The following is a 16,460-nucleotide window of genomic DNA, read 5'->3' on the forward strand; positions in this document are numbered from 1 at the left end:
TGTCAAGAGCAATTGCCCTAGAAAGGAAGCCTTTGTCGAGAGATTCACTTAACCTATGAGATATAACAGTTAGCACATCTGCTGTAGATCTAGCAGAACGGAACCATATTGTATGTCACTAAGAAGGTTATTTCTGCTGAAGTGGTTGACTACTTCTTTATTTAATATGGATTCCAGCAACTTACTCATGACACACAGGAGACTTATTGGTCTGTACTGAAGGGTGGGGGGCTTATCACCTGAATTCTTAAATACAGGGCATACTGATGAGGTTTTCCAGGGTGTTGGAAAGCACTTCTCTTTAAGGCAACGCTTAAATAGTCTTGTAAGTATGGGGTCATGTTCTGGTTGAAGCTTTTCCAGCACTATAATTGGAATGCCCTCAGGGCCAGTTGCTTTACTGGAATCAAGGTTCTTAATTAGCTTAGCGACCTCACGCGCAGATATTTGTATGCTGCATAGCATGTTGTCTGTTATAGGAGGAAATACGGGGAGTTGATGGCCTTCGTCGTGTAGGGTAGAATTAGCTGCAAAGTTCTGGGCAAATAGTTTGGCCTTGTCTGATGCTGACGAGATGACCTCAGGTCCATTGATGATGGTTGGGATAGAATGCACGTTTCTGTTCAGGATCCTGTTTGCTATTTGCCAAAACTGGTGGGAACCAAGCCGCTGCTCAGCTACTTTGGATTTAACAAACTGAGCATAAAGCTCTCTTGCATTCTTTATTACTCTTTTACAATGGTTGCAGCTTTAGTCTCAGTACATCTATTACGTTGATAGCTATGGAAAAAGTGATAGCAGCACATACTGGGGAGAACTATGGCTGGCTGTTAGGTTTTTGTTGGAATTTTTTGGATGGTATGAATCAGTCTATTCTTACAATTAACCATTCGGTCAGGTCTGATGCTATAGAGGACACATCCTTTTTAAACATGGAATACAGAGGTAGATCGGATATGAATGTATGGAAGCTATCCCAGTCAGCCAAAAAGTATCGATATACAGTACGGTGGAGAGGTCCATCTGAAGACTTATTACATTTCATTTTTATCTTAACTGATACAACGGAGTGGTTGGAGGATCCCAGATGAGATAGAACAGAACATGAACATAGCTCAGGGGAAGTTGTGAGGAGAAGGTCTGGAAGGCTTGCATACTGACCGGTAGTATCGGTCACACGGGTGGGTTTGTGAATAATCTGAGTGAGGTCATAGGCAGTGGCAAAATCATGACAGAACCTCCCCTCGTCATCGGTCTTATTTGAGTGGGTCAGCCATTCCACATTATGGACATTGAAGTCACCACAAATGTGAATGTTAGCCAAAGGATGTGGTCAATTTTCGCAGATATGCTCTTAAAGATAGTAACCCCTCTGTTGTCTATAAAAGATTTCAACAACAAAAAAAAAGAATCGTTTTGATAAAAAAAAAATCATCATCGTGTTATTTGTGTCAAGGGATATAACTCTTCCCTAAAAAAAATCAAAAGTATAAATTGAATTATCATTAGATCAGGAAGTTCAGATTTGACAGACAGGCAACAAAATCGGTTCTGATCATATTACATGTTGATATATGTGCTTATTTAAAATATATATATGTATCAGGTGACAAGAAAGTTCTTATGGTTTTTAACTTTTAAATTCAGATGAATATATCTTGGCTCCAACAAAAATTTATTGATCAAAAAAAGCACCATCAGAATGAACACACTTTTGCCAACGCAAAACAAGTGTATTTATGCCAATAACGTAAAAATCTTGCATACTGGTGGCGATGAAGTTGCTAAAAGCATTTTTTATATCACTTACATTGTTGATGCTGTTCTCACACAGAAAGTTGTCAAGATGCTTGAAAAAGTGATAGTCGGAAGTTATAGCTCTGGAGAGTATGGCGGATGAGGCCGAGTTTCAAAGTCTAATTCGTTCAACTCCTGCAGGGTCAGTTCAACAATGTGTGGTCAAGCATTGTTGCGGAGGTGAATTGAACCTTTTCTGTTGACTAATGGTGGCTGTTGTTGTCGAAGTTTCTAATGCATTTCATGCATTAAAAACCCTGTAACGAATGAGACCAGTCAGAGACCACCAAACAGTCAGCATGACCTTCTTTTGGTGCAACTCTGGCTTCGGGAAGTGTCGTGGAGCTTCGTCGATGTCTAACCACTGAGTTGAGCATTGCCAGTTGTTGTAAAGAACCCACTTTTCATCACAAGTCACAAGCCAGTTGAGAAACGGGTCGTTCTTGTGTAAAAGAAGGGAAAATGACATTTCATAACAGCCTTTCTTTTGGTTGTCGTTCAATATATGAGGCACCCATTTATCAAGTTTTTTTGTCTTTCGAATCTTTCTCAAGTGGTTAGAAATCGTCGTATATATTACATCTAATTCAGAAGCAACTTCTTGGACAGTTGTGCATAGATTGGCTTTGACTAAGGCTCTTAATTGATCATTGTCAGCATTTGATGGCCGACTACTATGCTCATCATTTTCAAGACCCTCGTCGATGCCAAAAAATTTTTTAAACCACCATTGCGCTGTGAGTTCAGTAGTGGTTCCTTGGCCAAAGGCTTCGTTGATCTTGCAAGCTGTTCGAGCAGTTTTGTCGGCTTAGAAAATTGTACGCATTTGCTTTTTTTCCATCTTGTATTCAACGTTTGAACAGACATAATTGTTTGTAAACGATTGTAATTTAAATGATTGTAATTTAAACGAATGTAATTTAAATGATTGTAATTTAAATGATTGTAATTTAAACGATCGTAATTTAAATGATTATATTTTAAATGATTGTAATTTAAATGATTATATTTTAAATAATTGTAATTTAAATGATTATATTTTAAATGATTGTAATTTAAATGATTGTAATTTAAACGATTGTAATTTAAATGATTATATTTTAAATGATTGTAATTTAAATGATTATATTTTAAATAATTGTAATTTAAATGATTATATTTTAAATGATTGTAATTTAAATGATTGTAATTTAAATGATTATATTTTAAACGATTGTAATTTAAATGATTATATTTTAAATGATTGCAATTTAAATGATTGTAATTTAAATGATTGCAATTTAAAAGATTATATTTTAAATGATTGTAATTTAAATGATTCTAATTTAAATGATTGTAATTTAAATGATTTTAATTTAAACAAATGTAATTTAAATGATTATAATTTAAATGATTGTAATTTAAATGATTATATTTTAAATGATTGTAATTTAAATGATTGTAATTGAAACGATTGGAATTGAAACGATTGGAATTTAAACATTTGAAATGTAAATGATTGTACTTTAAATGATAGTAATTTAAATGATTGGATAAAGCGAAAAACATTCTTTAAAACGATTGTAATTTAAACGATTGTAATTTAAATGGTTGTAATTTAAACGATTGTAATTTAAATAATTGTAATTTAAATGATTGTAATTTAAATGAATGGAATTTAAACGATTGTAATTTAAATGATTGTAATTTAAATGATTGTAATTTAAATGATTTTAATTTAAATGATTGTAATTTAATTGATTGTAATTTAAATGATTGTAATTTAATTGATTGTAATTTAAATGATTGTAATTGAATTATTGTAATTTAAACGATTGTAATTTAAACGATTGTAATTTAAATGATTGTAATTTAAATGATTGGAATTTGAACGATTGTAATTTAAACGATTGTAATTTAAACATTTGAAATGTAAATGATTGTACTTTAAATGATAGTAATTTAAATGATTGGATAAAGCGAAAAACTTTCTTTAAAACGATTGTAATTTAAACGATAGAGCAAAAAAATGTTCTTTAACATGATCTATAAAGTAAAGGTATAACGAAAACTCATTTCAAATCAATTCTCCATTAATAATGGAGTGAAGCAGGGTAATATAACTGCACCAACATTATGCTGTGCTTTTGTATGGTTTCCACAATTGTGATATGGGTGTTTATACTAGATACTGAATGACTAGAAAGGTGTTCAATCTCAGAAGATTCCAAGCCAAAAGACTTGTTAGTGATGAGTTTGTTAGAGAGCTGTTGTATGCTGATGATGCTGCTCTGGTGAAACACTCTCAGTAGATATGCAGTTAATGATGGGTTTCTTCACAAATGCTTGTACCTGCCTTAGACTGACAGCATTAAGGAGACTAAGGTTATGTATGCTCCTGCTGCTGGTGAACTGTATGTGGAACCTGATATCTTCATCTATTGAAAGCGCCTTGAAGTTGTAAAAATTTTGTCTATCTTGGTAGTACTTTATCAAATGATGGCAATCTTGATGTGGAAATCAGACAGAATCAGCAAGGCATTTGACACATTTGGAAAGTTACAAGATAGAGTCTGGTCTGATGGTGATCTAACTCTGACAACTAAAATGTCAGTATATCAAACATGTGTACTGCCATCCCTATTCTATGCCTCTGAAACATGGACAACAATTTTCCTCTAAAATACAACCAAATGAAACACCATGAATAAATAGTTGGAGATTTAAAGAACTTGAAGCATAGAAACTTTTACCAAAATGATTAGATTTGGCATCAAATAACTTGAAAAGGGTTCATATGTCATAAAACAAAATAACCAAACCAAACGAAATGTATATTTACTGTTCAAATTTAATTACTAGTACTAGATTCTAATGTAGGTGCGAATGTGATTTCTTTTCTAATTTTTAGTTTCACACATAAATTCATTATCTCCACACGTGTTTTATGTTTGTTCCTCCACTTGATCTAAAGTCTGCATTTTGTTTCTATAAATTATTCTAGATTAAATAACTTTACAGCTTTAAGGAACATTTACTTTAACAGACGTCATAATTGTCATAAAGTATGACATCATAAAGTATGACATCATAAAGTATGACATCATAAAGTATGACATCATAAAGTATTCTATTTTAAAAGATGACATTACAAAGTGATGACGTCTTCCCTCTTTCCTAGTAAAAAATTCCTTTAAAAATTGATTTTTATATGTGATTGATATGCTATAAAGCAAATGAAACCATTCTCTCATTTTATCTTTTCTGTTCTTTTTTTATATACATTTTTGACAAATAGGATATATTTTATTTGTTCCAGATGCTAGTAGAGATTTGGTTAAAGAATTTCAAGAATCAGTGCGGTGCAATTTCAGCTTCGTTAAAAACATTTGAACTGAGTTATTTGCAGAATCCAAAATTGCATTTGCCTTTTTACTGAGTAGCACTGGAACATCTGAACCAACATCAACACTGATATTTACCCTTTTCCCACAAAGCACACAGGATAGTCTGAACCAACATCAACACTGATATTTACCCTTTTCCCACAAAGCACACAGGATAGTCTGAACCAACATCAACACTGATATTTACCCTTTTTCCACAAAGCACACAGGATAATTTGACATGATATAGAGATGGCAAATTACTACCATTACCAAATCTAAATGCACTGTGTTCCTTTTTAGTTTCTATTCTATCCACTTGAGGTCAAGTGTCAAGGTAACATTGATACTAAGTCTAACCACGAACTGTTTGGTAACAACTAGAGTTAAGAATGACTCCACCAATAGTCGGCCCCAGCAAGTTGTTCCTAGCATTAGTACTGTCTGACTTAATTCATAAGCACAAGGTTTCATGCGCAACATCCATTTCTTGTTCCACATGTTGGCAGTTTCTTGTGCAACAAAGTATGGAACCACAAACATTACCTGACTAGTGCTCAAAATCAAGTTTGAGTGTGTTGATTCTTTTTTTTTTTTTCTGTGACTGTGAGATTTTATTTTTTTTTTTTTTACAAAGAAGTAACAACTTTTCAAAGCCCAGAGGCCACTTGAGGATAAAGGTTAATGAGTGTACAGTAATCAATGGGAAAATGTCGTAGTAATCGTTACTAGTGGAAATTTGGTAAACTAAATTACTTAAGAACTTGTTCACATTGGACTTGAAGATGACCATATTAAGGTCAATTGGAAAGCAGGAAAACAGAACAGAATTCCATAGGCGTGCATTGTTCATGGAATCTACTTTTAGGTTTAGGCACAGATAAAGAGTGGAGGAAATTATTGATAGTGATTCTAGCTAGATGAGTGTTTTTCATGAAAGTTTGTCAATGAGGGAGTGCATGAATTGGAGCTCAGACGAGCACTTGTCATGAAAATAATAATAAAACAGAAACAGGCTCGTAACATCTCTTCTGTGGGAAAGAGGTTGCAGGGAAGAGAAAAGGGCATCCCCACTAGGCTACAAAGTCTATTTTGAACTCTGTCAAGGCAGGATAAGCTGCTTCTAACAGTTCTTGCCCAGATGTGGCAACAGTACTCCATCCTTGGACGTACTTGGCTTTTATACAGGTAGAGAATTGCATCAGCAGTGAGATATCTACTGAATCGGTAGAATGATCCCACAATTTTTCCAGCAGGTTTGGCAACAGATTTGATGTATGTGTTCCATGTCAGATCAGAAGTAAAGGTCAGACCCAGAAACTTGTCAAAACATGGAGCCTCCTCAAGATGAGAGTCATTCATTTCAATTGATGCCAGATTGATGGTGGAAAGATAGAAGCTAGGTTTTAAATGCATTAAAGTTAACCAGCCACCTCTTTCCCCATTGCACTACGTGATCAAGATCAGAGAAGAGAGAATCAGAGAGAACTTGTTCATTTATGGCCTTTGAAGTGTTAGTAGTGTCGTCAGCATAAATGTCTAGGAATGATGGGTTTGTATTACTGTACACATAGATTCGAAAAAGTTGTCAAAAAACAAATATATAACAAATAAATGTTATCAAAGGCAAGATAAGTTATTTTTCTGCCAAACTGGATATATTTTTTGTGTTTTTATTCAATGTAACATATTTATTCAGCTCGAAAACCATACAGTGTTTACCGATGTATTCGAAAATTCAAGATGGCGTCTCACACCCTCTTTAACACCGTAAGTATGGAAAAAAAGGTGTTATAAAAAGTATGGAAAAAAAGGTGTTATAAATAAAAAACTATACAAAATACTATTAAAAACCCGCCGAATATATGTCAACCTATGTCACGGTAACATATATTGAGCGAGTTTTTAACAGTATTTTAACCGGTTTTTTATTTATAACATCTTTTTCCACACTTACCGTGTTAAAGAGAGAATAAGACGCCATCTTGAATGTTCCAATACATCGGTAAACACTGTATGGTTTTCGAGCTGAATAAACATGTTACATTGAATAAAAACACGAAAAATATATCCAGTTTAGTAGAAAAGTAACTTATCTTGCCTTTGATAACATTTATTTGTTATATATTTGTTTTTTGACAATTTTTTCGAATCTATGTGTACAGTAATACAAACCCGAAATGATTTACATCTTTACAAAAAAGAGAAACAAATTAGATGTTAATGAAAAAAGAATGCTAAGATTGAAACTAAATAAAACGTTTATCAACTATCAAGAATTGATTTCAAAGCACCAAGAGCAGAGATTGCATTAAATACAATTTTTTGCAAACTTTAAAAACCGCCTTACTCACAGTTAATAAATAAATGATTTTATAAAGTGTATTTTTTCAGTAATTTAATGAAGTGGTCCATGGGATAAAAAAAAAAAAAATTTGGGAGACATTGCTTGAAGAAAACTTGCTTTGTTTTTTAATTTAATTAATTTCAGTGTGCAATTATTTATTTTGAGGAGAAACAATCCACCGATGACGTCCCTACGAACTCAAATTCAGAATAGGGACGTCAGCAATCGTCAAGGGACTTTTTAACGATATTTTTGTTTATTAAATTGTTAGGTGAAAGTACAGATTAAATACAAAACGCTTTCCCCTCTACATGTTAAGAATAAATTTCTACTTTCTAAATAATAATAATAACGTAATTATTTCAAATCGATATTTATTCTATACTTGCATAATTTTCCGACCTTAGCAAAATTACCTAAATTCATCAATATAAGCCAGACACTGACACAATAAAGTATAACTTAAAACACGTGCGTTTTTATAAAATATTGAATGACTTCATGAATCAACACGTGATACAGCATTTTCACCGCTATTTAAAGATAAAATACAACCATAATTATTTTTTTTTAATATTAAGTTATTTAACCAATAATGACAATTAGAAAACGTTGTTATTAATGAAGAAACTAAAATGCATTCTGGCAGATTTCATTTTGATATTTTTGAAAAATAGGATTTTAATAATTTGCGTAATTGCACTTTTCCTAATTCGATAAATATTCAGTTAAATTTGAATAAAACTGACAACAATAGGGGAAAGGGAAATATACACGCAGACACATGAGAAGTCGACACAAAATTTTATTAATATGGATATTTAAACATTTAAACTCAGTAAAATAGAAAAAATATCTTTCAACTTTTAATTCATCCTCATTGGCGGGTAAATTTGAAGTAAAAATAAATATTTAAAAATTGTGTTTAAAAATATCTAAAAAGAAAATATTGTTATAAAAACGTATCTTATATAGTAATAAAAACTTATAAATTTAATTGGGTGTTTTTATTTTATTTTTTATTGCTAAATGATTCATTAAAAAAATTGAAATTGTTTTGTTTTTTTTTTCAACCACGTGTTGACAACGTCATGTTGTTTTTCGGAGGGGGGGGCAAATTGTTTTCTATTTATTATAAGTTAATTTTAGTTGATACATAAAACAAATTAAAATTTAATTTTATTACTTAAATAAGTATAAATTACTAAGATATTTAATAACATTTTGAATCTGCAACTGTTGTTTTTGTTATTTTTATCCAATGAAAATGCGAAAAATTGCCTACCGGAAGTTAACCTCATTGTTCCCGGAAGTTGTGGTTTATTTTTTCATTCTCTCATGTTTTTCATTACTGAAAGTTCCTTACAATTTTTTAGCTGTAAGTATTAACGTTTTTTTTTTTTTAATGACGCTAATCCAAAAAGTTTTTTTTTTTTTTTATTATTATTATCTTAAAGAAAATGGTGATTATGTATTTGTTACCACGCTATTTTTTAAAATAGTAATTGAAAGTTAAATTCAAATTTTGCTATATTTAATAATTGTTAGATGAAAGTTTTAAATGATTACAAAACACCCTCCCTATGTTAAGGACGGTTTTCTAAATAATGACATTTTAGTGCGGTAATATGGATACACAAAAACTGTGTGTGTAATATATATATAATATATATTGAAGCTTTTAAAGCGTTTGAAAACGTCTTAAAATATTTTTTTCTTACACGTCGCATTACCATTTTCTTTCGGGGGAATAACCTAAAAGTCTAGATTATTGGTTGCCTGACTAAAGTATTAAGGCCACATTTTAAAATCTTGACACTCTTCGACAGAAGTGTCAAGTCGGACTCGTAATTAATTCACATGAAAATATGAGGGTAGGGTCACTGGCTCAGTAGGAAAATTTGTATTGCTGTAGGTTTTATTTCATTTACTCAGTATTTTTCCGTTTTTTTTTTTTTTTGCTTATTTTTTATTTATTTTTTTATTTCCGTTTGTATTATGTCTGTTCGGGCCACTAATTAACACTTTAACCCCAATTCTGTTATATACGTTCATATGTGAAATAGTTGACATTACTTGGTGGTTATGCACTTTTGTTACCGTACTGTGTTTTTAAGTTAAACTAAAGGTTTACGATATCTTTATTAAATTCTGTGAAAGTGCAGAATAAACACAGTCCTATGTTAAGAATGGCTTTCTAAATAACGTTATTTCAGCATGGTAACAAGTGTATTAGCACCCATTACTTCCAAACTCGGTGGACCTGAGCGAGCATTACCCCTTCCTGTTTTTCTGTTCGTTTTTATTTTTGCAATTTTTTCAGGGAAAAATATACGCATACAAAAATGGCCACCCGTGATAACATATAGAATTACATGGCTTAATATTTGGAAAATTACTTGTTTTTCGTCTAATTTTAAATTTTCGCCAATAACTACACTGTGACAAGGCAGTTTGGTACGCGAGTGCACATTTAACAGCCTTCGTTTATGCTCGCGCGTAGCGTAAACGAAGGCTAGGCTGTGAAATGGAAAATAGTCCCAGAGTTCAGATACCATGCAAAAGAAATCAAAAACTTTTTAGCCAATAAACACAAAAACATACCCCCTCTCTCAGGTAGCCAGAAAGTGGGTACTCATTTTAAGTTACTTTTATATGGAAAAGTGATCACCCACTTTTCGAAAAAGTAATTTCTTCATATCATGAAAAATATTTTTTTGCGACAGAAACGGTTTAGATTCATTTTTAGTACACCGAAATCTACAAAAACTATTTTCTACGAACGAAGACGCTGGGGCAGCTCGTAAAAATTGACCAAATAAACTAGAAATAATTAAATGTTTTTATATCGTACGAAAATGATTACGAGACGAAAACATTGTTTACATAATTGACGCTTTAAATTAACGTTCCCATGTAAGTATTCCGAACGTGAAAAATATAGCAAAATCGGGTTTGTATTACTGTACACATAGATTCGAAAAAGTTGTCAAAAAACAAATATATAACAAATAAATGTTATCGAAGGCAAGATATAGGTATGTGAAAATGCCAAGGCTTTTGCGAGGGTTAAGTGGCATTGATAACTTGAGTAAGCCGTAATTCTGTGAACTGAGGTATGTCATAAATTTGCCCCTACCACCTATATCTGGGGGGTTAACTACACCGCAGGAGGGATACTGATGGAGGTAGCACACATGTTTCGCTACATGCTGGTATTTGAACTATTTCCATACGTTCAGTAGAAGTGTAAAAAATTTTGAAGTGAAGTTTTGTGTCATTTAAATCATCATTATTAGACCTGAAGGTAAATTGTAATAGTTTTGAAACTATATATATTCGTTAATATAGATATTAAACCTTATTTGTGCGAAATATGAAGCCTATATGACTTTACCTTCATTTGTTTTGAGTTTACCTAAAATATGAAGCCGTTACGAAAATTTTCAAAATTTCACTAACGCCATATCGTTAACTTACGCACTTTGTTTACAAATATTTTCCAACAACTGCAATGACGCTAAACTACGGCTGGCTATAAAATTTCTTTTAAATTATTAAAATTTATTTCAGCATAATGAACTTTTAGGATTTAAATTATTTTACTTTCTTTAAACCAAAACATTTCTCCCCGGCAGAATATTTTATCATTTTATCGAGCTGCTTTTTTTTTCTTCCATTTTGTTACTTTGCTTTTTTTTCTATAATAAACTAATAAACAAATTTACAATTAAAAAAAATACAAGAGTTATTTTTAAAATTAAAAAATAAAACTTTCATGAATATATTTTTTATTATACACATTTTGCGAACTTTAAATTCTAAAAGTTTTAATAATTTAAAAGAAATTTTGGGTTTGTATTACTGTACACATTCGAAAAAGTTGTCAAAAAACAAATATATAACAAATAAATATTATCAAAGGCAAGATAAGTTACTTTTCTACCAAACTGGATACATTTTTTGTTTTTATTCAATATAACATGTTTATTCAGCTCGAAAAACATGCAGTGCTTACCGTTGTATTGGAAAATTCAAAATGTCGGCCACTCTCTCTTAAACACGGTAAGTTTGGGAAAAGGTGTTATAAATAATAAACTAGACAAAATACTATTAAAAAAACACCGAATATATGCCAACTTATGTCACGGTAACATAATGAGCGAATTTCTAACAGTATTTTGTCTAGTTTATTATTTATAACATCTTTTCTTGAACTTACCGTGTTAAAGAGTGTCGGGCGCCATTTTGAATTTTCCAATACATCGATAAACACTGTATTCGAGCTGAATAAAAACACGAAAAATATATCCAGTTAGGTAGAAAAGTAACTTATCTTGCCTTTGATAACATTTATTTGTTATATATTTGTTTTTTTTTGGCAACTTTTTCGAATCTATGTGTACAGTAGTAATACAAACCCGAAATTTTAATTTATATGCTAAAAGTTCATGAGAAATGTAAAAAAAAAAAAAAATTATTGGTGTTTGTATGATGAGAAATAAAAAAAAAAACGGTGCTTTCTGCAGTTTATTTTGACATAAAAAAAATCAGAATTAGCAGCAGACTTCATATGCGGGGATGTAATATTGCCTTAGTAATTGACTGCATCTTCCGCCCCAGCATCCCCCTGCACCTCTTAATCTTGTAAATAATTCATTAATAAACTTTCAAAATATATTTTTCTTGTTCTCCATTCAATAAGCTCTCCAGTGATATTTGTCTTTTTGAAATCGGACAAGAAATAAGTTATGACAAAATAACTGTGAAAAATCTTGATATCGGTCACAACTTTAAGGTAATCCATTGATTCTATTGTAAAAAATTAGCCTCAAATTTCAGCTTTAGAATTGTTGTAACTTATTATTTGTCCTACAGAGGTGGTTCAAGTATCATTAGAATGGTCTCTGCATACTCTTTCTGCTGAGCTGTTCCATTTTGAGATATGTTAACTTTGAATTTTTCTTTCACGTACCTACAAGATAAGTTACTTTTCTACCAAACTGGATATATTTTTTGTGTTTTTATTCAATGTAACATGTTTATTCAGCTCGAAAAGCATAGTATTTACCGAGGTATTGGAAAATTCAAAATGGCGCCCGACTCTCTTTAACACGGAAAGTTCGGGAAAAAGTGTTATAAATAATAAACTAGACAAAATACTGTTAGAAATTCGCTCAATATGTTACAGTGACATAACTTTCTAGTTTATTATTTATAACACTTTTTCTCAAACTTACTGTGTCAAAGAGAGAATCGGGCGCCATTTTGAATTTTCCTATACATCGGTAAAGAATGTACGTTTTTCAAGCTGAATAAACATGTTACATTGAATAAAAAAACAAAAAATATATCCAGTTTGGTAGAAAAGTAACTTATCTTGCCTTTGATAACATTTATTTGTTTTTTGACAACTTTTTTGAATCTGTGTACAGTAATACAATCCCGAAAAATGTATATAACAAAATAATTCGAAAAACGCAAAGTTCAAGCCAAAATAAAATTACTACCCCCCCCCCGCCTCATACCCTAATGTAAACAGAAAAGTTAAATTTCCTAAAAATGTTAAATGGTATTCTAATGGTAAATGTCGGTACGTTACATACGGAAAAACTTAAGCCATACAAGTTCTATAATTGAACCCCCACCCCACACACACACAAAAACGTTTGGTGCTTGTTTTTGTGAACTGCTCGCGAAAACTGTTTTAGATCAATTGAAATGCATTAAAACCTACGTTAGACCCCCCCCCCCCAAGTGGTATAATGTATTTTTTTTTTGTGCTGGAAGATATTATTTATTAACCATTTTCTTAGCCACCTGTGGGATCACAAAACATTGGAGAATTTACAAATTTCTAGCCGTTCCGCGGTTGACTGGCGGTCGTTCTGTAGTGAGATGTGCGAAAATTGGGTGCAACAGTACACTGCAACAGTGTTGCAGTGTACTGTTGCACCCAATTTTCAGTGTTGCACCCAAATTGACGAAACGTTGATTGTTCGCAGAAAATATAACAGGAAGAAAACTGAGCCAAATTTGGCTTTTTTGAGAGATAGAGAGTTTCGAAACGTAGTTTCGTGCTCGCTCTGGCAGGACCAGACGAACGGAGAAATGAAGCTTTAGTCCCGTTAGTTACACAATTTGTTTTGCCAGGTTCCATTATTTAAGTGATTGTTGGAAAGCTTACCATAATCTCGGCCAACTTTACACATATAGAATCGTAAACCATTCCAAAACATTTGTGGACCATCAAGACCCTAATACATACACGAAATATTGAACGTCTCTGGCTAGATATTAAAGAATGGGTCAAGAGGCCTGGCATTCGGACAGAGTACCTGCAACAATACCTGTCACGATATCTGTTCATTCGAAGTGAAACAAATCTTTTCTTCTACACAAATTTTTAATTGAAGCGGCCAAGCTTTATGGAGATAAGTCAAAAACATTAACTATTTTTTTTTTTCTTTTGTTTTTTCTCACCCGGTTCACCTTTTCAAAAGAAATCACGCATTTTCATGATTAAACAATAATTTTTATGATAAAAAGAAAAGAAAAAGGTCAATCAACTGCAGAAGCACCTGTTAATAACTATACAAGTTCTATAATTGAATCTTCTCCCTTCCCCAATTTTGAATGTGATATTCGTTTGTGCGTTGGTGTATTATCGACATTGACCGATAAAACAAAAAAAACCCTTCATTTTCGGTTTTTGGCCTTTCACGGGAAAGGTAGACCCTGCATAATGTCTTAAATTTTAAATAAAGGTTTGTATTACTGTACACAGATTCGAAAAAGTTGTCAAAACAAATGTTATCAAAGGAATTCGTTACTTTTCTACCACACACACTGGATATGTTTTTAGTGTTTTTATTTAATGTAACATGTTTATTTAGCTCGAAAAAGTATTTACCGATGTATTAGAAAGTAAAAAATGGCGCCGACTCTCTTTGACACGGTAAGTTTGGGAAAAAGAGTTAAAAATCAAACACTAGAAAAAAATATTGTTTTAAAAACGCACCGATTATATGTCAAATACACGATTAGAAGTATCAGAATTTTTGTAGGAATTTTTGACACCCCTAACACGAAACTGCGAATACAATATAAAAATCTCGGAATTTCTCTGTTAAAAGTGGGTTATGTATTTTTTTTAAGGATTATACTTCCAAAATAAACTATTACAGTTGTTTTAAAAGTAATAGAAATATTTTTTTTTGTTTTTTTTTTAAACAGTAATGAATTTTCCGAACTCAATATTTTTCAATCTTTAAACTTTAAAAATCTATCAAAATTTTTCTATTGATTCTATTTTTACGATATTTTCAGGGTCAGTGTGAAATTTTATGTTCTTTCCAATAAATCGAATATAATATTTTAGACAAACTTTTTTTTTTTTATTCACGGTCCCCCCCCCCCCCATCCCAATTTTTAAGTGTCTATTACAAAGTAAATACTTAATTTAGACCCGGATAAGTACATAATTATTTACTCACAAATTGAAGAGAAAAGGTCAATACATAATATATTCAAATTTAAAAAAAAACGGACATCGTGTTCTCGTAGAATTTTACCTGTAAAGTTTGAAGTTTAAAACCTTTTTTTTAAACCACGTTATTTGTTTTTTCTTTTTTCTTTTTTTTTTTTTAATGGAACCTTGGTCCTTGCTCCTTTAATTGAAAAAAAAATTAGGGCTTGAATTACATTTTTCGAGGAGTTATAAGCTTGGAAAGACAGGGGGTCGAATAATTCACGCCTCCAATTTTGTAAATGTCTAATAATAATTAATTTAGACCCGGATAAGTACATAATTATTTACTCACAAATTGAAGAGAAAAGGGTCAATACATAATATATTCAAATTTAAAAAAAAACGGACATCGTGTTCTCGTAGAATTTTACCTGTAAAGTCCGAAGTTTAAAACCTTTTTAAAAAAAAAAACACGTTTTTTTTTTTTTTTTTTTTTTTTTTTTTTTTTAATGAAATCTTGGTCCTTGCTCCTTTAATTGAAAAAAAAAAAATTAGGGCTTGAATTGCATTTTTCGAGGAGTTATAAGCTTGGAAAGATGGGGTGGAATTATTCGCTATTTTCACAAAATTTCTGATACTGCTAATACACGATCGATTAAAAAGGGGGTGGGTGAGATATATACGAAGAAAGTGAAAGAAACCTCCAGGGAGTAGCTATTAAATTCAACCCATGTTTACGCAGGGTTCATGTACCCAGTTTTTTTTTTTTTTTTTTTTTTCTTCTTCGTTAACGCCGGTGGTGGGGGGAGGGGTGTCCAGTGATGTGTGGCAAAATTGACCTTTTCTGGCGTTTTTTGGGGTATTGGAAAACAAGATGGCCGCCAGTAAATTGATAGTGATTACGTTGGATACTGAATGTCTTCATAAAGGGATAACTAATTGTTTGCGCAAAAAATAAATGCGATATTCGTTTTCAGCATACTTGAAAACCTGAAAGAGTCGAAAAATTTAAAGGAAATACCGAGAGGTCGGTAAACTAAAAATTTAAAATAAAAAAGCCTTAATTGGCGAAATTTGGCTGAAATAAGTCGATGCTTCCAAAATGGGGGATCGGTTTATTAGAACGTTCTATTAGAAAAGGAGCATCCCTTAAAAGATGTTAAAATATTGGATTCTTGGCTCTTGCGTACTTTTGCCACCGCGCTATTAAAAAAAAAATTTTTTTCAGGTTAAATTCAAGCTTAACGATTTTTTTTTTTTTTTTTTTTTTTATGAAATTGTTAGGTGGAAGTACAGAATAGTTACAAAACACCCTCACCCATGTTAAGAATGGCTTTCAAAATGTTATTTCAGCACGGTGGCAAAAGTGCACAAGTATCGAATTTTTTTATAATCTGGTAGATTAGTGATAATTTGATAATCCGCTGAAAAAAGACGAACATTAGGGACTGCCAAAAGTCACCACAGAATTACTCCACCC

General features: G+C 31.8%; 1 protein-coding gene across 2 annotated transcripts in view; it reads left to right on the forward strand.

Moving 5' to 3' along the window:
- LOC145300888 (piwi-like protein 1) overlaps positions 1-16,460 on the forward strand; it is a 105,001-nt gene that overhangs the window by 21,226 nt on the left and 67,315 nt on the right. Inside the window, exon 1 of one of the 2 annotated variants that reach the window (XM_080144526.1) lies at positions 8,744-8,887. The exons of the other annotated variant lie outside the window; for it this stretch is intronic. Within the exon in view, the coding sequence (XP_080000652.1) occupies positions 8,771-8,887 (117 nt within the window). The 5' untranslated portion in view covers positions 8,744-8,770. Of the gene's footprint in view, positions 1-8,743; positions 8,888-16,460 lie in introns of those variants that run through there. 2 annotated transcript variants of the gene reach the window in all.

This window comes from Euprymna scolopes, chromosome 2, assembly GCF_053919585.1.
Source record: "Euprymna scolopes isolate OS-2025 chromosome 2, ASM5391958v1, whole genome shotgun sequence".
NCBI lineage: Eukaryota > Metazoa > Mollusca > Cephalopoda > Sepiida > Sepiolidae > Euprymna > Euprymna scolopes.